This window comes from Aotus nancymaae, unplaced genomic scaffold (genome assembly GCF_030222135.1).
Source record: "Aotus nancymaae isolate 86718 unplaced genomic scaffold, 86718_ANA_hifiasm-v0.15.2.pri h1tg000010l, whole genome shotgun sequence".
Lineage (NCBI taxonomy): Eukaryota > Metazoa > Chordata > Mammalia > Primates > Aotidae > Aotus > Aotus nancymaae.
Genome location: NW_026988421.1, coordinates 60,562,206 through 60,582,820, shown reverse-complemented (window position 1 = coordinate 60,582,820; position 20,615 = coordinate 60,562,206). Strand labels below are relative to the sequence as shown.

The 20,615-nt window shown below is 40.5% G+C and overlaps 1 protein-coding gene and 1 non-coding gene across 7 annotated transcripts in view; both read right to left on the bottom strand.

Annotated features, from left to right (window-relative positions):
- Positions 1-20,615, bottom strand: part of CCAR1 (cell division cycle and apoptosis regulator 1) — a 74,452-nt gene that overhangs the window by 19,587 nt on the left and 34,250 nt on the right. For 5 of the 6 annotated variants that reach the window (XM_021672811.2, XM_021672813.2, XM_021672814.2 and 2 more), the window contains 8 exons: positions 19,112-19,337; positions 18,360-18,473; positions 17,646-17,812; positions 16,704-16,914; positions 15,811-15,894; positions 11,637-11,822; positions 6,883-7,074; positions 1,874-2,113 (listed from right to left, as the gene is read on the bottom strand). In XM_021672811.2, the coding sequence (XP_021528486.1) occupies positions 1,874-2,113; positions 6,883-7,074; positions 11,637-11,822; positions 15,811-15,894; positions 16,704-16,914; positions 17,646-17,812; positions 18,360-18,473; positions 19,112-19,337 (1,420 nt within the window). The remainder of the gene's footprint in view (positions 1-1,873; positions 2,114-6,882; positions 7,075-11,636; positions 11,823-15,810; positions 15,895-16,703; positions 16,915-17,645; positions 17,813-18,359; positions 18,474-19,111; positions 19,338-20,615) is intronic. The other variant, XM_021672815.2, reaches the window with a different exon arrangement.
- LOC135274084 (small nucleolar RNA SNORD98) lies at positions 17,944-18,010 on the bottom strand. The gene has a single exon (XR_010341895.1). It is a non-coding gene; the product is annotated as a small nucleolar RNA SNORD98 (small nucleolar RNA).

Sequence of the window (20,615 nt, the reverse complement as noted above, 5' to 3'; positions counted from 1 at the left end):
ATTTTCTGAAGACGCGGTCTCGCCACGTTGCCCAGGCGGGTCTCCATCCCCTGGGCTCAAGTGATCCACTGGCCTGAGCCTCTCAAAGAGCTATGATTACAGTCGTGAGCTACTGCACTCAGCCCAAAATGCCTTTATTTTAATATTATTATTTTTTGAGATGAAGTCTCACTCTATCGCCCAGGCTAGAGTGTAGTGGCGCGATCTCCGCTCACTGCAACTCTGCCTCCCAAGTTCAAGTGGTCCAGCCGCCTCAGCTTCTCATCAAGTACTGGGATTACAGGCGTGAGCTACTGCGCCCAGCTTAAAATGCTTTTAAATTAAGCAAGAAATCTCATCAAACATAAAATTACTAAAACCGAAAAATAAAAAATCTATTGAAGTTGTTTAAAGTACTTTTACATCGTAAATTACTAAATTTTTTTGTGTTTTTCTGAGACACAGTCTTACTCTGTTGCTCAGGCTGGAGTGCAGTGGCATGATCTGGGCTTATTGCAGTCTCCATCACCTGGGTTCAGGCAATCCTCATACCTCAGCCTCCCAAGCAGGCAGGACCACAGGCACATGCCACTATGTCCAGCTAATTTTTTTATTTTTTGTAGAGAGAAGGTTTCACCATGTTGTCCAGGATGGTGTCGAACTACTGGAGTTTTGGTTCAATCTGGTTATCTCAGCCTCCCAGTGTGCTGGGATTACAGAAGCAAGCCACTGTGCCCATGCTATAAATATATTATAATAATTAGGCTGGGCACAATGGCTCATGTCTGTAATCCCAGCACTTTGGGAAGCTGAGGCAGACAGATCACTCGAGGCCCAAAGTTCAAGACCAGCCTGGCTAACATGGTGAAACTCTATCTCTAAAAAAAACAAAACAACAAAAATTAGTAGGGTGAGGTGGTATGCACCTGTAGTTCCAGCTACTTGGGAGGCCGAGGCAGGAGAATCGCTTGAACCAGGAAGGGAGAGGTTGTGGTGAGCCAAGATTATACCACTACGCTTCAGCCAGTGTGGTCAATGGAGCAAGACTCCATCTCAAAAAACAGAAATAAAAATTTTGATGGTCTAGATCTCCTGACCTCGTGATCCACCCGCCTCGGCCTCTTAAAGTGCTAGAATTACAGGCGTGGTGGCCTGGCTGGGAAAAAGAAATTTTAATAACGTGTTGGCCAGGTACAGTGGAGCTCAAGCCTGTAATTCCAGCACTTTGTGAGGCCAAGGCAGTCAGATCACAAGGTCAGGAATTTGAGACCAGCCTGACTAACATGGTGAAACGCTGTCTCTACTAAAAATACAAAAATTAGATGGACCTGTTGGTGGGTACCTATAATCCCAGCTAGTTGAGGCTGAGGCAGGAGAATTACTTGAACCCGGGAGGCAGAGGTTGCAGTGAACCAAGATCGCAACACTGCACCCTAAGGCAACAGAGACTCCGTCTCAAAAAAAAAAAAAATGTAGATGCTCATATTGGCTTAATTTGAAGACCTGAATTTCTCTTTTTTTTTTTTTTTTTTTTGAGACACAGTCTCACTATGTCACCCAGGCTGGAGTGTTTTGGCACTATCTTGGCTCACTGCAATCCCTCGGGAGGCTGAGGCAGGAGAATCACCTTCCAGGTTCAAGAGATTCTCCTGCCTCAGCCTCCTGAGTAGCTGGGACTACAAGCATATGCCACCACACTATGCTAATTTTTTGTAATTTTAGTAGAGACGGGGTTTCGCCGTGATAGCCACGATGGTCTCGAAGACCTGAATTTCTAATATAGTAAAATCTTTCAGTTTGGCTTTTACATCTAATATTCTGATGGAAATCAACATCAACTTTCATAACCTAGAAGAATAATTGAAAACTTCTAAACCATGTGGTTATTACAGACCTTCCTTTCATCTCTATCTTCTTTTTTATCTTTATCATCCCCTGATTTTCTCCGTTTGGGTTTTGGCTCATCAGTTTCATCATCTCTTTCTTCTTTTTTATCTTTTCTCTCATCTTTTTTGCTTTTCTTATCTTTTTCTTTTTTGTCCTCTTTCTCAGGAAGAGACAGTAATGATTTGTATATACGGACACCAAAATCTCTTTGAAGCATTTCATTGAAAAGTTCTGCAAACAATGAAACCTATGAAAAGACACCAACATCAGCCCAGTTAAATTTCAACAGAAATAATAAAGCCAGCACAGTCAGCAATTTATCAAATAAAACTTGCCACGTATAATGATTATGTACCCTTATCAAACATTGTAACACAACCATTAATCTTTTTTCTTCCAAAATGGAGTCTTGCTCTGTCACTCAAACTGAAGTGCAGTGGTGTGACATTGGGTCATTGCCACTCATGCCTCCTGAGTAGCTGAGATAACAGGCTGGTGCCACCAAGCCCAGCTAATTTTTGTATTTTTAGTAGAGATGGGGTTTGCCATGTTGGCCAGGCTGGTCTTGAACTCCTGACCTCAGGTGATCCACCTGCCTTGGCCTTCCAAAGTGCTGGGATTACAGATGTGAGCCACCATGCCCAGCTGACAAGCATTAATCTTCATGATGATAAATGTACCTTATTCATTTACTCAATAAGTTTTAAATCAAATGCCTGCAATGTACCAGGACCTGTTTTAGGCATTAGGGATACAGCACTGAAGAAAGCTATAAAAACTCCTCCTATCATTCAGCTAGTGAAGTAAAGAATAACCAAATCATGAAGTCTCTTGTTAACCTATTCTGGTTCTGAGGTTGCCTGATTTTTACGAAAAGAAATGACCAAATCAACATCAAATTGTATGAAAAACAAGCAGGATGAGCATCTAGAGAGTGACAAAAGAGAATAGTGAGATAAGGCCTCTCAGATAAGGTGACATTTAAAAAGTGACCAGAAGGCCACATTGGTGTCTAGGAGAAAAGCATTCTGGATTAGGGAACAATTAAAAATCCTGAATAGGGGCCAGGTGCTGTGGCTCACTCCTGCAGTCCCAGCACTTTGGGAGGCCAAGATGGGCAGATTACCAGAGCTCAGGAGTTTCTGACCAGACCAGCCTGACCAAGATGGAGAAACCCCATCTCTACTAAAAATACAAAATTAGCTGGGCATGGTGTTGCATGCCTGTAATCCCAGCTACTCAGGAGGCTGAGGCAGGAGAATCGCTTGAACCTGGGAGGCGGAGGTTGCAGTGAGATTGCGCGATTGCACTCCAGCCTGGACAACAAGAGCAAAACTCTGTTTTAAAAAAAAAAATCCTGAATAGGGAGCATCTATTACTACTATGTAAGCATCCACAGATAATGGGCTCCAGCAAACTCCTAAGCCTAAAACTATATATAATAAATTTTTTATGTACCTATTTCTAAGGCTAAAGTGCACTGCTTTCAACAGATCCTTAAAAAGGCCTAATACTTGAAATGCTTGATCACAGCTCTTAAATGTGTAATCTTTATAAATCTGGTATATTTGCTAAAATATTTTAATCAGATCTTTTTCCTAATTGCAAAGGATAATGCAATTTACTATGACTACAATTTAATTTTAGCCTATTTTTCAATAGTTGCCCAATCTGTTTTATTTCAAATTCAGATGGAGTCTCACTATGTTGCCCAGGCTAATCTTGAACTCCTGGGCTCAAGCAATCCTCCCACCTCAGCCCCTCAAAGTGCTGTTAGCACTGTGCCCAGCCTAATTATTTATTAAGTGATTATTACAGGGATGGCACTATTAGGAATTATTTCAATTTATGGCAACTGCTTACTTTTTATTTTATTTTATTTTTTGAGACAGAGTCTCGCTCTGTTGCCCAGGTTACAGTGCAGTGGCAAAAACTTGGCTTACTGCAACCTCTGCCCACTGGGTTCAAGCGATTTTCCTGTCTCAGCCTCCTGAGTGGCTGGGGTTACAGGCACCTATCACCACGTCTGGCTAATTTTTTTCTATTTTCAGTAGAGATGGAGTTTCACCATGTTGGTCAGGCTGGTTTTGAACTCCTGACCTCAGGTGATCCACCTGCCTCTGCCTCCCAAAGTGCTGGGATTAAGGTGTGAGCCACCGCACCTGGCCAGGTAACTACTTAATAAAAGTAAAGTCACATACCATCTAATTTTAAAGACATCTGCTTATTGGAATAATTAACATTGAAAAAAAAATCCCAAAATTTAAACATATTCTAATATTTACAACATGTTTCATATAAATACCATTAAGCACATACTTTATGTTTATAATTGCCTCAGTAATCCTCAAAGGTCTCTAGTCTTCCTTGATTTTCATCTTACCACTTGGTGGACAATGACTTTCTGGGTCAAAGGAGCATGACTGATTTTTCCAATATAATTTAGAAAATGAAAGAACGTATGTTGATAAGATACAATAATTAAACACAATAAAAATTTTAGATATATCATGATTTTGTACAGGATACTACAAAATGAATATGTTGGGCCGGATGCGGTGGCTCACGCCTGTAATCCCAGCACTTTGGGAGACACAGGTGAGTGGATCACAAGATCAAGAGATCGAGACTATCCTGGCCAGCATGGTAAAACCCCGTCTCTACTAAAAATACAAAAATTGGCCGGGCACGGTGGCTCAAGCCTGTAATCCCAGCACTTTGGGAGGCCGAGGCGGGTGGATCACAAGGTCAAGAGATCGAGACCATCCTGGTCAACATGGTGAAACCCCGTCTCTGCTAATACAAAAAATTAGCTGGGCATGGTGGCGCGTGCCTGTAATCCCAGCTACTCAGGAGGCTGAGGCAGGAGAATTGCCTGAACCCAGGAGGCGGAGGTTGCGGTTGCGGTGAGCTGAGATCGCGCCATTGCACTCCAGCCTGGGTAACAAGAGCGAAACTCCGCCTCAAAAAAAAAAAAAAAAAAAAAAATACAAAAATTAGCTGGGCATAGTGGCATGCGCCTGTAGTCCCAGCTACTCGGGAGGTTGAGGCAGGAGGAGAATCGCTTGAACCCAGGAGGCAGAAGTTGCAGTGAGCCGAGATAGCACCACTGCACTGCAGCCTGGCAAGAGCGAGACTCTGTCTTAAAAAAAAAAAAATTAATATGTTGGAAATTCCATTTTTAAGGAGTAAAGTAATTACATACTTAGAGATAAAAGTCTTCAATTGTTTTGAAAACTAACAATCATATAAGTACATGTTGTAAAGCTGCTTTAAAATAATTATACAGGCCAGGTGAAGTGGCTCATGGTTGAAATTCCAGCTCTTTGGGAGGCTAAGGCAAGTGCATCACCTGAGGTCAGGAGTTTGAGATTGGACTGGCCAATGTAGCAAAACCCCAACTCTACTAAAAATACAAAGATTAGCTGGGCTTGGTTGTGTGCACCTGTAATTGCAGCTACTCAGGAGGCTGAGGGAGGAGAATTACTCAAACCTGGGAGGCGGAGGTTGCAGTGAGCCAAGATCATGTCACTGCGTTCCAGCCTGGGTGACAGAGGGAGATTCTGTCTCAATAAATATATAGGCTCATGCATGTAATCCCAGCACTCTGAGGGGAGACTGAAGCAGGTGGACCACATGAGGTCAGGAGTTTGAGACCAGCCTGGCCAACATTGTGAAACCTCATCTCTACTAAAAATACAAAAAATTAGCTGGGTGTGGTGGCAGACGCCTGTAATCCCAGCTACCCGGGAGGCTGAGGCAGGAGAATTGCTTGAGCCTGAGAGGCAGAGGTTGCAGTGAGCCAAGATCACGCCATTGTATTCCAGCCTGGGCGACAAAGCGAGACCTCGTCTCAAAAATAAATAAATAAGTAATAAAATAAAATAATGATACAAAAAATAGATTAACAATGAAAAGTTAAACAACAATTATTTTCTCCTACAACTCAAACACAAGTTAAATTTTTAATCTCTTTAAACGGTATTAAATGTTATTTTAATTCTAGAGAAAAAAATAATGCATTACCTCATCCCCAAAAGAGACAACTAGACATTATGGATATCCTGAAGAAAGAACATACCACACTACTTATGAAAGCGTCCTAGGAAAAAACAGAACTGAACTTGATTAAGAATTTAAATCTGCCGGGCACGGTGGCTCACGCCTGTAATCCCAGCACTTTGGGAGGCCGAGGCGGGTGGATCACGAGGTCAAGAGATCAAGACCGTCCTGGTCAACATGGTGAAACCCCGTCTCTACTAAAAATACAAAAAATTAGCTGGGCATGGTGGTGCGTGTCTGTAATCCCAGCTACTCAGGAGGCTGAGGCAGGAGAATTCCCTGAACCCAGGAGGCGGAGGTTGCGGTGAGCCGAGATCGTGCCATTGCACTCTAGCCTGGGTAACAAGAGCGAAACTCCGTCTCAAAAAAAAAAAAAAAAAAAAAAGAATTTAAATCCAACTATCCATTTACATGAAATACAAATACAGAGGATAGAACACATAAACCACACCAAAGAAATACAATCAACGAAAGTGAGTCTGTAAGAAAACTTTAGAGGAGAAATCATCTGTTGTTTCCTAAGAAGTAGAATACAAGAAAAACTCAAAAAAACAGAAGCAACGAAAGAGGCATTCAAAGAGATTTCAGAGATCCAGCCGTGGTGGCTCACGCCTGTAATCCCTTATCTTTGGGAGGCTGAGATGGGCAGATCACCTGAGGCCAGGAGTTTGAAACCAGCCTGGTTAACATGGTGAACCCTGTCTCTACTAAAAATACAAAACTTAGCTGAGCATGGTGGCAGGTGCCTGTAATCCCAGCAACTTGGGATGCTGAGACAGGAGAACTGCTTGAACCTAGGAGACGGAGGTTGCAGTGAGCCCCACTGCACCCCTGCACTCCAGCCTGGGTAGTAAGAGTGAAACTCTGTCTCAAAACAGAGAGATTTCAGAGATATATTAACTAGTCATAATGTGTGGACCTCACATGGATCTTATTTCAAGCTTAAAACATTACCTCAAATGAATGTTCTTTATTATCCTCTAATCTGTAGTCCAAAAGGACACTCAAAGACATTATGCTACAATCAAATTTGCCACTTTTGGCAGCCCAATTTGGATGTACAATGATGGCTGGTTCATCAGGCAAAATGTATCTTCTTTCTCGACGCTGGCGTTCCATTTCCTCTTGACGTTTCCTTTCTTCTTCCTAAATATTTGAAATTTCAAGTCAAGGTTAAATCTGTATGTGTGATGTACACGGAAGATGAATATATATCGAACATATACCACATAAAGAAAAGGAACAAAATTCCCATGACTCTTCATGGTGCTTATACTAACCGTAAGAGTTGAGAAGAGAGAAAAGCTCAAATTGACTAAGGGTAGTAAACTTTGATGGCTCCTAACTTTCTTTTGGATCTCCCAGCATAAGGAACTGCCTCGTAAAGAGCGGGGAGAATTACCTATATTGAGACTATATACATTAGAAAATTCTGGGAAAACAGTGATGGTAGCATAAGTTTGGATCTTCCTGAAACTCTACACTAAAGAGACAAAGCAGTATAGATATCAAAATAAAAAAAACCGATGGCATTCACAACAAAAAAAGTGACAAGGTATCCCTACAAACCAATATACGAATGGGTGGGAAAAGGCCAAAAGACCTATGTGTTACTGACGAATACGTCTGAAGCAAGCATAAGGAAGCAATGGGAGAACAAGAAAACCAACAAACAGCCAGTAGGTATCTATAGGAAAGTGCACCAGCTGAAACTAGGCAAAATTTTACCTCCAACAAGAGAGTGAGTGGAGAATTCATTTTAAGATCTAAAGTGGCATAGACCACTCCAGCCTTACAAACTTGCAAATCTCATTTACCAGGGCCGTACACTGAGAAGAAACTGCTGGGAGTAGGACAGGGACAACAAAGACATAGAAGGCCCAGATTAAAAGTGATAAAGGGCAAAAGAGACAGAAAGCAAGCCATATATTTTTGACAAAAGAAGAAAACAATAGAACATAAGAGCAGAGCTCAATGAAGTCAGAAAAGCTATCTGAAACAAACTACCTTAATAAAGTTCACGTAAACTAAATGCACATAAAAATGAATACAAAAGTATTGAGGTCAAATCCCATACAAATTCAGGATTTAAAAAAAAGAGTGAAAAGCAGCAACAGAAATACATCCCTGAAGATGATGAAAGTGGGCCAGAAAGACACCACCACATGGCAGATGAAAATTTTAACTATTTTTAAAGTGTGCTAAAAGAAAATGTTACAAAAGACACAAGCATTCTTCATCATGTTGTTAACATTCAAAATTCATAAAGTGAGTATATGATTGGTAGACAGGTCATGTATCTGACCTTATCTGTAGCAATTCTTCAGCTTCTCTAATAGAAGTGGCTGTGGGAAGGAGAACCAGGTCTGCTAAAAGTCAATCCAAAAAAGGGACTGGATGGAAGATGGAAATGATCTACAACTTGGTAAGGGTTTGTGCATTTCATTATATGCAATCTTTTTTTTTTTCCCCACTTTGAAACAGGGTCTCACTCTGTCACCCTAGCCAGAGTGTAGTGGTGTGATCACAGCTCACTACAGCGTTGACCTCCTGGGTTCAAGTAATCCTCCCATGTCAGCCCTTTTAGTAGCTGATACTACAGACACGTGTGACCATTTTTTTTTGTAGAGACAGGGTATCACGATATTGTCTCCATCTGTTCTGAACAATTCAGTTCTACAGACATCCTCTTTTCAAGGAAGGTAGATGCCTACACAGGAGATGGAGGCTCGCAGGGTAGTGGAGCCGCAACTACCCAGTGATATGAGCCACTTTATTACTAACTATTGAAACCCAGATGGAGCAAGGAGAGTAATCCATGCAGAGATAGCACAGGGTAGACAGTCAGATCACTGGAAGAACTGGAGGTACCTGTGTAAATTCACAGCTTCCAATATATATAAGATATAGAAATATAAAGATGTAAATATTTGTGTCATCAATCAATCAATCAATCATCTTTCATATCTCCATTCAATGAAAGGGGCTGGGAGCAGCAACCTAATTGTAATGAGCACATTTTGGCTTCCAAATATCATTCTTCACTAAAAAGAAACCAGGGCTTCCTGGCGAAATGACTGATTTCCTGAACTAGGACAAGGATAGCACAAAATAAAACTGAAATGCTTTATCAAGCTAGTAATTTAGTAAAGAAAGCCTCAGAAAGTGATAAAAAAAAAAAAGGGGGGGGCACATAAAAGAACTCTCATTGGCCAACTCTGGGACAATTCCATCATGAAAATAACTCATAGAGGGCCAGGCATGGTGGCTCACACCTGTAATCCTAGCACTTCAGGAGGCCAAAGTGGACAGATCATCTGAGGTCAGAAGTTTGCGATCAGCCAGGCTAACATGGCAAAACCCCATCTCTACTAAAAAATACAAAAATTAGCCAGGTATGGTATGGGTGCCTGTAATCCCTGCTACTCAGGAGGCTGAGGTACAAGAATTGCTTGAACCCGGGAAGCAGAAGTTGCTGTAAGCCAAGATCGCGCCACCACACTCCAGCCTGGGCGACAGAGCAAGACTCCATCTCAAAAAATAAAAATAGGCTGGGCGCGGTGGCTCAAGACTGTAATCCCAGCACTTTGGGAGGCCGAGGCAGGTGGATCAGGAGGTCAAGAGATCGAGACCATCCTGGTCAACATGGTGAAACCCCGTCTCTACTAATACAAAAAATTAGCTGGGCATGGTGGCGCGTGCCTGTAATCCCAGCTACTCAGGAGGCTGAAGCAGGGAGAATTGCCTGAACCCAGGAGGCGGAGGTTGCGGTGAGCCGAGATCGCGCCATTGCACTCCAGCCTGGGTAACGAGCGAAACTCCGTCTCAAAAATAAAATAAAATAAAATAAAAATAAAAGAAATCAGGGCCGGGCGCGGTGGCTCACGCCTGTAATCCCAGCACTTTGGGAGGCCGAAGCGGGTGGATCACGAGGTCAAGAGATCGAGACCATCCTGGTCAACATGGTGAAACCCCGTCTCTACTAATACAAAAAATTAGCTGGGCACGGCGGCGCGTGCCTGTAATCCCAGCTACTCAGGAGGCTGAGGCAGGAGAATTGCCTGAACCCAGGAGGCGGAGGTTGCAGTGAGCCGAGATCGCGCCATTGCACTCCAGCCTGGGTATCAAGAGCGAAACTCAGTCTCAAAAAAAAAAAACAAAAAACAAAAAACAAAAATAAAAGAAATCACAAGTCCATGTATTACATAAGAACAAGGTAATTATACTACACAATTACAAAACTATTATCACATTCAAGAAATTTAACATTGCTTTAATATTATCTAATGTCACATCCATATCTATAATCAAATTTCTTGAACTGTCCCAAATACTCTTGGTGAAAATTTTCTCATATCCAGAATCTAGTCAGGTTTCACTTAGTTCATTTATTTGGTTGATGTATGTCTCATTAGCCTCCTTTAATCGAAGACATCCCTTTAACCATTTCTTATTTTAATCTTTCATTATATGGACCACTTTTTGAAAAGTTTAGGAAAGCTTCTTTGAGAATTTTTCACATTCTAAATTTTTTTTTTAATTTTCACATTTTAGACTTACTGATTATTTTCTCACAATTAGATTTAAACATATCTGGCAGGAATTCTAGACAAACTATGATGTGTACTTTATAACGCATAAGATTTAGAAACAGATTTTGTGGCTTATCCAATTACTAGTGCTAAAACACACTTCTCAAATCCCTGTATTTCAAATTCAGAAAACAAGTAACAGGCTTCTGAATTCAGGAGTTATTCTATTGGACATAAAACAGAAGCATAAAACAGCTTGAATAAATAGTCTGAGTCTCAAGGTTTGATTCAATCAAACATACTGTTTTAGAAGCAGGCAAATTATGGGATAAGCACTTCACTAGACAGAACTCAATCTCTAAGCCATTTACCTAGAATTGTTTTGTATCTTCATTGTGGTGGTGGTGGTTATACAACTATATGCATTTGTAAAAACTCACAGCACAGTTCACAAAAAGGTTGACTTTTATTACAAGTAAACTGCACCTTAATAAAAGCATACATGCCAGGTGTGGTGGCTCACGCCTGTCATCACAAAACTTTGGGAGGCCAAGGCAGGCAGAAGGCCTGAGATTGGGAGCTCGAGACCAACTGAACAACATGGAGAAACCCCATCTCTACTAAAAATACAAAATTAGCCAGCCATGGTAGCGCATGCCTGTAATCCCAGCTACTCAGGAGACTGAGGCAGGAGAATTGCTTGAATCTGGGAGGCAGAGGTTGCGGTGAGCCAAGATCGCGCCATTGCACTCCAGCCTGGGCAACAAGAGCAAAATTCCGTCTCAAAAACATGAATAAATAAATAAAAGTACACAAACACATCATCTTTTTTTTTTTTTTTTGAGATGGAGTCTCACTGTATTGCCCAGGCTGGAGTGCAGTGGCAAGATCTTGGCTCACTGCAACCTCCACCTTCCGGGGGATCAAGGAGTCTCCTGCCTCAGCCTCCTGAGTAGCTGGGACTACAGGTGCACACCACCATGCCCAGCCAATTTTTTTTGTTTTTTTTTTTGTTTTTTTAGTAGAGACAGGCTTTCACCATGTTGGCCAGGATGGTCTCAATCTCCTGACCTTGTGATCTGCCCGCTTCGGCCACACACATTATCTCAACTCACATGTTCCACCCTATACACCAATATTAATACAATAGAGTACAATGATAGACTGAGTACATACCTCTTTATCATCTTCAGATTTCCTATCATCCTCCTCATCCTCTTCTTTTTCAGATTTCTCTAACTCCTTCTGTTCTTCTTTTTGTTCCTCTACTTTAAGCTGTTTTGTCAATCGGGCTATTAACTGAGATTTTAATCCTTTGGAACTAAGAGCTCGACTTTCTAACTCTTTTCGGAGATCATTTACCTGAATATATGGAGCATAAAAACACAGGAAAAAAAGGGACATTGAAATAGGAAACAAACTAGCTACAATTATCTTTTGTGTGATTTTTCTTTTTTGAAACGGAGTCGCTATCGTCCAGGCTGCAGTGCAGTGGCGCGATCTCGGCTCACCGAAACCTCTGCCTCCCAGGTTCCGATTCTCCTATCTCAGCCCTCAAGTTGATTATCCTGTCTCAGCCCCTCAAGTAGCTGGGATTACTGGCACGTGTCACCACGTCCAGCTAATTTTTGTACTTATAGTAGAGATGGGGTTTCACCATGTTGGTCAAGCTGGTCTCAAACTCCTGACCTTGTGATCTGCCCGCCTTGGCCTCCCAAAATGCTAGGATTACACTGCGCCAGGTCTTCCGTGCAATTTTTTAAAAATTTGGTGAGAAGAACATTTGTACAGCTCACACAATGCTTGTGAAAATGCAAAATGATAGAGTTTTTTGGAAAATAAAACATTTTAAGATGTGTAAAAATTTTTTTTCAAATGCGCTTTGACCCAGAAGTTCTAATTTCTGGGAGTCTACCCTAAGGAAACATCCTAAATAGAGGGGGGAAAAACCCACAAACCTTAATAGATTTACTTATTCCCTCCCTTCAAAACAGTGAAGAGTCTAAATGTCTCATAAATTAGCCAGGTGTGGTGGTGAATGCATGTAGTCCTAACTACTTAGGAAGCTAAGATGGGAAGATTGCTTGAGCCTAGGAATTTTAGGTTCCAGTGAACTAGACACTGCACTCCAACCACGGCAACAGAGACCTTGTCTTTCAAAGTAAGTAAATAAACAAACGTCTAATAGAAGAGAAATACCAGCTGGGAATGGTGGCTCATGCTGGTAATCTGAGCACTTTTAGAGTCCAAGGTGGGAGGATCGCTTGAGGCCAGAGTTTAAAATCAGTCTGGGGAACATAGCAAAACCCCATCTCTTAAAAGAAAAAAAAAATTAGCCAGGCATGATGGAGCATCCGTTTAGCCAAGCTACTTGACAGGCTTAGGTGAGAAGACCACTTGACCCTAGGAGTTTGAAGCTGTAGTAAACTCTAATCACACCATTGTACACTGTCCCTGTAAAAAAAAATAACACCTAAGAAAAAATCTGTGTATCAATTAAATTGAATAGTATAAAATATTTTAAAATATGGACAAAATTAATGTTAATGCCAGAGGATAAGTCATTTTTCTTTTTTTTTTTTTGAGGCAGGGTCTTGTTCTGTCACCCAGGCTGAAGTGCAGTGGCACAATCACAGCTCATTGCAGCCTTGACCTTCTAAGCTCAAGTGATACTCCCACCTGAGGCTCCTGAGTAGCTAGGACTACAGGCGTGCATCACCAGGCTTGGTGAACTATTATTATTATTATCATCATTATTATTTTGGTAGAGACAGAGTCTCAGTATGTTGCCAGGGCTGATCTTGAACTACTGGGCTGAAGCAATCTGCCCATCTGGGCCTCCCAAAGTGCTGGGATTACAGACATAAAGCACTGTACCCAGCTGCAACCTTACACACACACACACACACACACACACACTCTCTCTCTCTCTCTCACATACATACATACACACACACACACACACACACACACACTCTTCTAGATAGGATTTCACTTTGTTGCCTAGGTTGGAGTGTAGCAGCACAATCATAGTTCACTGTAGGCTCCACCTTCCAGGCTTAAGCAATTCTCCCACCTTAGCTTCCCAAGTAGCTGGGACTACAGGCGTGTGCCACTATGCCCAAATAATTTTTTAAAATTTTTGTAAAGACAGGGACTCACTATGTTGCAGAAGCTGGTCTTGAACTCCTAGGCTGAAGCAATCCTCCTGCTTAAGCCTCCAGAAGTGCTGGGATCACAGACATGAGCCACTTTACTTGGCTTATTATTTTACGGTGTGTTTTTTTTTCTACTCATTATCCTCGGATTGAAGTGATTGTAACTTTTACATAAAATAACCAACCAACCAATCACAAAGCTTGTACCCACAAAAATACAAATGGAATAAAACATGTAACAATGTTAAAAATGATAGCAGGCCAGGCGCAGTGGATCACTTGAGGTCAGGAGTCTGAAACTGGCCTAGCCAACATGATGAAACCCCGTCTCTACTAAAAATACAAAAATTAGTCAGGTATGGTGGCACAGGTTTGTAGTTCCAGATACTTGAGAGGCTGAGGCATGAGAATTGGTTGAACCCGGAAGGCAGAGGTTGAGATTGTGCCACTGCACTCCAGTCTGGGCAACGAAGCAAGACACTGTCTCAAATATATATATATATATATATATATATATATATATATATATATTGCCCAGGGTGATCTATATATGTTTATTGCCCAAGGTGGTCTCAAACTCCTGGGCTCAAGCAATATGCCCATCTGTACGTTTCAAAGTGCTACGATTAGAGGTGTGAGCCACCAATCCCAGCCTCTTCCCAGTTTAGATGTGTATCAACGTTTTACCTGGCGTGGTGGTTCACCCCTGTAATCCTAACACTCTGGGAGGCGGAAGTGGGCTGATCACTTGAGGCCAGGAGTGTGAAACCAGCCAGACCAATATGGCAAAATCCCATCTCTACTAATAATACAGAAATTAGCCTGGCATGGTTGTGCAAGCCTGTAATCCAAGCTACTTAAGAGGCCGAGACACAAGAATCGCTTGAACCCAGGAGGCCAAAGATGCTGTGAGCCAAGATCACTCCACTGCACTCCAGCCTGGGAAACACAGCAAGACTTTGTCTCAAAAAAAAAAAATTTTGTTTTAAAAACCAAATTACATTTTTCACGTGTTTCTTCCCATCCCCTTGAATTGAAGTTACTTAGTGCAGCAATCCTACCTTCTTGGTCAGTTCTCAAAGTTACAATAGTTACATTACAGGCCCCTGTATATTATAGCCATTCAATGGATATTGGCTACACTGATTTATAAAACTTCCTTTTAATTTATACACATATAAATACAATTGGCTGGGCACGAGGCAGCACTTTGAGAGGCCGAGGTGGGTGGATCATCTGAGGTCACCAGACTGGCCAACATGCTGAAACCCCATCTCTACTAAAACCACAAAAATTAGCCAGGTGTGGTGGCAGGGCACCTGTAATCCCAGCCACTAGGGAGGCTGAGGCAAGAGAATCACTTGAACCCAGGAGGAAGAGGTTGCAGTAAGCTGAGATCGTGCCATTGTACTCCACCCTGGGTGACAGAGTGAAACTCTATTTCAAAAAAATAAAATAAAGTAAAATAATACAATATATGCTACACATATAAAATCAGTGGATTTCATCCTGAATAGCTTTTGTCTGAAAAAACTCTGCCCTTCTTATTATGAATATTACTCTTACTTCTGTTGAGAGATTTCAAATTAAAAAGCATCCTTAGGCCAGCTGCGGTGACCCATGCCTGTAATCCCAACACGTTGGGAGGCCAAGGTGGGCTGATCACCTGAGGTCAGGAGTTCGAGACGAGCCTAACTAACACGGAGACACCTCGTCTCTACTAAAAATACAAATTAGCTAGGTGCGGTAGCACATGCCTGTAATCCAGCTACTTGGGAGTCTGAGTTCAAGACCGGCATGGCAAACAATGGCAAAACGCCATCTCTGCTAAAAAAATACAAAAATAGCAGGGCACGGTAGCTCATGACTGTAATCTCAGCACTTTGAAAGGCCGAGGCGGGTGGATCACCTGAGGTCGGGAGTTCAAGACCAGTCTGGCTAACATGTGAAACCCAGTCTCTACTAAAAAAACAAACACACACAAAAATTAGCCAGGTATAGTGGCACATGCCTGTAATCCCACCTATTCAGGAGGCTGAAGCAGGAGAATCGCTTGAACCCAGGAGGTGGACGTGCAGTGAGCCGAGATCATGTCACTGCACTCCAGCCTGAGCAACAGAGCAAGACTCCATCTCAAAAAAAATGTTTTTTAATTGAAAAAATTAAATAAAATCCATCCTTATCAAAGTTACCTTCATTGTCTTTGGATCAAGTTTAGACCAATGGGTAGGTGTAGAAATTTCTTTAGCTTCACCATCATCCTTCTCTTCTTCATCCTGACATACAAAGTTAAGAATGTAATTACCATTATGAAACCTTAAAATAAAAACAATTTATTTTTAAAAGTCTGTTGCTGATCTGTGCAAGGTCACAAATGTTTCAGATTGTCTTCTCCTAAAGTTATTATTTAGGCAAGTCCACGTACATACATTCTACCACTTTTAACTGATCACAAAGACACTCATCAGCCAATCAAAGCCAGATCTGTGAAACACAAAAGGGTGATAAATTACAACACAAAGGATATCAGGGATGCACAAACACTGCCGGTCTCCACAAACCACACAGTGTGTGATCTTGCCCCAATTTTCAAGCCACCCAAAGACTGATTTAGTCAGACCTTTGAAATGTACCAAAGACGTTGCCACATAGCCTGAAATTTCAAATCTCTCAGACTTGTGGTTGTCCAATTTCAAATATCCATGACTAGAACTGATGACCATGAAAAAGAAAATTTTTTAAATTTTAGAAAATGGCAAAATGTTTAAAATGGCTTAATACTGAATCTTGTTCAACAACTGGGTCCCAGATTCCAGCAACTAGACCTATGATAAAAACAAAATTTGTGCAATTTAAGCACAACTTATTTTCCTTTGAGGTCTCAGCACTCTTAAAGTTAGGATAATAGACAGAATTTTTAAAAGAAAAGAACATACAACTATACTGCTGAAAGCTGGATTACCAGTCGCTGTTACCAGTTATGTTCCTCCATGTGTGTTTGTTATGTAGTGTGTGGTGTGCATTTGTGCCTGTGTTCCTGTGCCTGTGAGAAGCGGAAATAGAAAAAGGGATTAGCGTTCAGTGCCTGTTCTCCATCAGCCTCCTTGCGTTCACCCTGAAGCTTCTCGACCAGCTGCTGCTTGTATCCTCGGGAGAGGGTTTCCCACTCTGAGCGGGTGGGAAGGCAATGCCAAACATCCGGGAAAAATAAAACCACTGTCTCCACATGAGCTGGAACTGTACGCCCCTTGTGGGTCTCCTCAGGGCGATGGTAGCGAATCTCTGCAAAACGGTACCTGTTGCAAGGGAAGAAGCATGTTGGAAAAAAAATTCTAAAATACATTTTAAAGACCCTAGTTCACTTGTAGCACATCAAGTAAAGAAATTTTGCTGCAAGAACTTGAGGTTGGTCTAAAGAAAAAAAAATTATAGAAGCCATAGTTCCTCTTTTGGTACATTTGTACAATATTTAATTGGTTAAAGGAAGAATATGTTCCCCCAAGGCATTTTCAAGTTTGATTACAGAGCTACCCATATTTTAGAGAATACCTGAAGAAGCTGGATAGCTGTTCAGATTTCATGTGCTAAAAAAGAATATTCTCAAATTAAGTCACAAGAGATACACTAAAATACACAGGACAAATAAGCCTCAAGAGAAAATATGGCTGAACAAAAATAATCAGCAACTACATCATTTTATAACAAAAGAATTATAATGAAATGAAGTTCTCTCTTGACGATCTTCTCCAGCTATGCATGAAATGAAAAGTATTTTCAACATACATCCAACTTCCAAAGTACAGCATAACAAAACATTTAAATTTTCAGTTTATTTGATTAGTCTTAATTCTTTTTCCCCAAAACATTTTGGCACCAAATAAACTTTAGCTACAAATGGGGATTTTCCTTTGAGATTACCTGCATGACCAGGGTTGCTAAAATAAACAGGGGGAAGAGGCTGATTGACAAGAAAACTAAATAAACTATTAGTAAAACACTTCTAATCAAGAAATAAGTTGGTACTTACCATTGTGTGCACACACTTAGATCAATGCCTGTCAGAGCCTTACAACAACGAATAGCAGTCTTAATCAACACAGAGGGATCTTTTTCTGGGTCTGGTCCATCCAACGAAGGAGACCAGTGGCCTCCAATGGCCATAGCTTCATCCTTGCCTTTCATGCCCACTAAAAACTAATTCAAAACAAAGAATCATTTACATATATTATGCACCCTGTCAAATTACAAATAAGATACTTGAGAAGGAAAGGTACAAACCTTTCCAATATCATTTTTACTACCTCTGGTATCTGTCAGTCAAGGAAGAGTTCAGTTCATTGTGTTCCACACTGCATTTCAGCAATGGAATAGGATTTATACACATCATAACTCATCCTTCTAAAATATTTCTTCAGATAGAGTTCTTTTAAAGAAACAAGCTATAATTCAAACTTCAACAACATCCAAAGACACTCTGAATCCGATTTCCACTAAGATTTTACTATGTTACAAATGTAAGACGTCAAAATGACAGTTGAACTAATAGCATACAGGTAAGATATAGACATAATCTGCAATGAGAAAAACATCTACATCATTAAATTCTGAGTGCCTTAATACTGATATTAGTCATTAAACTTATCAACAAAAATTAAAATGTAAGGTTTTAAGTTGTATGTGTACGAAATTACAGCTAAGTCAAGTGAATACATCTAAAGTTAAAACAAATGTGTCCTTTTACCTTAACAAGTCTAGCAGGATGTTGAAATCCATCTCGAAGTTCTTGTGGGTCTTCAGCAAGAGCACATGACTTATGATACAAATCTTCCATACTAGGGCTAGCCATCAGCATTACCTATTATAGTCAAATAATTCAATCCTGTCAAAAGTCTAAACTAATGTGAAAAAATAAGAAGCACTACTAATTATCTTTAAATATTAGATATCCGAAATTTTTTAATAAAAATAGGAAGTGAAATACTGTAGCAAAAACAGTATCAGATACCTCAGCCTCCCAAAGTGCTGGGATTACAGGCGCAAGCCACCGCGCCAGGCCTAGATACCTTATAATTACTTAGTTTTAACTTTGAAAGGATGTTTTTTCAGTCAGTGCTTTAAACAGAAGAAAACTATTGACTTTACATAATATACTGAATGTTTCCCTTGAGACTGATATTTAGTGCATTCATCTAACATTAAGTTTTATCTGAGGCTACCAGAAGTCATACAATATTCCAAATGTCTCATTAACATCAATTTTATCTTCACAATTTTTTATGAGGTTTAAAATGTTAGAATAATAACCAGTTTTACAGCTTAAGACATGAGGCAAAGAGAGCTTAAATTTTTAACCAAAATAGGATTAAGCAGTCAAGAAAAAAACAGGTATTCAGGTCTACCTAACAACCACTTTCTAAAGGTTAATTCTACATACCCTTTTATTATGAATAACTGCTAAGAAATTTAAGCTGTATATCACAGTGGAATACAAACCTTTGCACTGTATAAGTGGTCAGCATCTGGTGGATCAAGAATGGCCATATTTTTTTCTAAGGACTCTACTTCTCTGTGCATTACATAAAAATTGCAGTAATTTCCCAGCTGAAATGGTCTTGACAAAGGGAAAGCATCCACCCATGTAAACTGAGCATCAAAAAAGTCACTAGGTATATACAAATTCTGATAACGGCGCCTTAGTTCCATCATGTCACAACTGGGACTGAAAAACAGACATGAGTAGTGAATAAACAGCCTTAATAAAAAGGTTACACAAACATTCACTCAATTCTGAAGCAAATATAACTGGACATAGTAAAACGTAAGCTCAAAGACAAAGTCAGTTACTAATGAGCTATAGATTTGAATAGAGACATATGAAAATATTACTTTCAAATCTGTATACTCAAAGCTTTGAATAAATAGTATCTCAGTGTTATCTATCTTTCTTTCTTTTTTAAGACAGAGTCTTGCTCTATCGCCAAGCTGGGGTGCAGTGGCGTGATCTTGGCTCACTGCAACCTCCATCTCCTGGGTTCAAGTGATTCTCCTGCCTCAACCTCCTGAGTAGCTAGGACTACAGGCACGCACCACCATGCCCAGCTAATTTTTTTGTATTTTTAGTAGAGACGGGGTTTCACCATATTAGCCAGGATGGTCTTGATCTCTTGACCTCATGATCCGTCCACCTTGTCCTCCCAAAGTACCGGGATTACAGGCATGAGCCAACGCGCCCAGCCGATTTCTTTACTTTTTGTTACAGAAGACCCTTTGAAATAACTTGAACCTCAGCTCCAGAAAATATCTGTACAAGAGCAGGTTTTCCTCATTTGGAACTGTGGATTACTTGAAACTTAGGGTTCGTGTAAAATGGATACAAAACAGCAATGAGAGTGGGTACCAAATTAGTAGTTCTGTGTGCTGCTCAATCAGGTTTTTTGAGTGTAGAAAAAGTAAAACTTGTATTTTACTATAGTAAGTTCCTAGATCAAGCATACTTACATTTAAAATTAACTACAAAAATCTACACAAAAGCAAAACTCATATGTTCCTTGAATTATCTGCACCTCCACACCCCTTTCTCTGTGAATGATTAAGATCCATACCTGATTATTATGTATAGAGGGGATAAATTTCTTGTCTTTTAAATCTCGCAATGATTTTTTTTAAAAGATCATTTCCTTTTTCCTAAGAAGCAGAGCTTTTAAAACAGAGGAACTGAAAGGTCAATATGTTAAAAGATTAAGAAATGTTTGTTAAAAGTATAATGTAAGATGAAAAGACAAACTCTGTCTTTTTTAAAGACAACTATAGAGAGAAGTACAAAAGATGAAGTAATCTACATGTAGGGATGTCTTTATTTGAAGGATAAAAATAAACACAGAGCAATAAACTTGTCAGTTAATATACTATTATCTATCCAATCTATCTACAGACAGAATCTTGCTCTGTCGCCAAGGCCAGAGTGCAGTGTGGCACATTCATAGCTTGCTGTAACCTG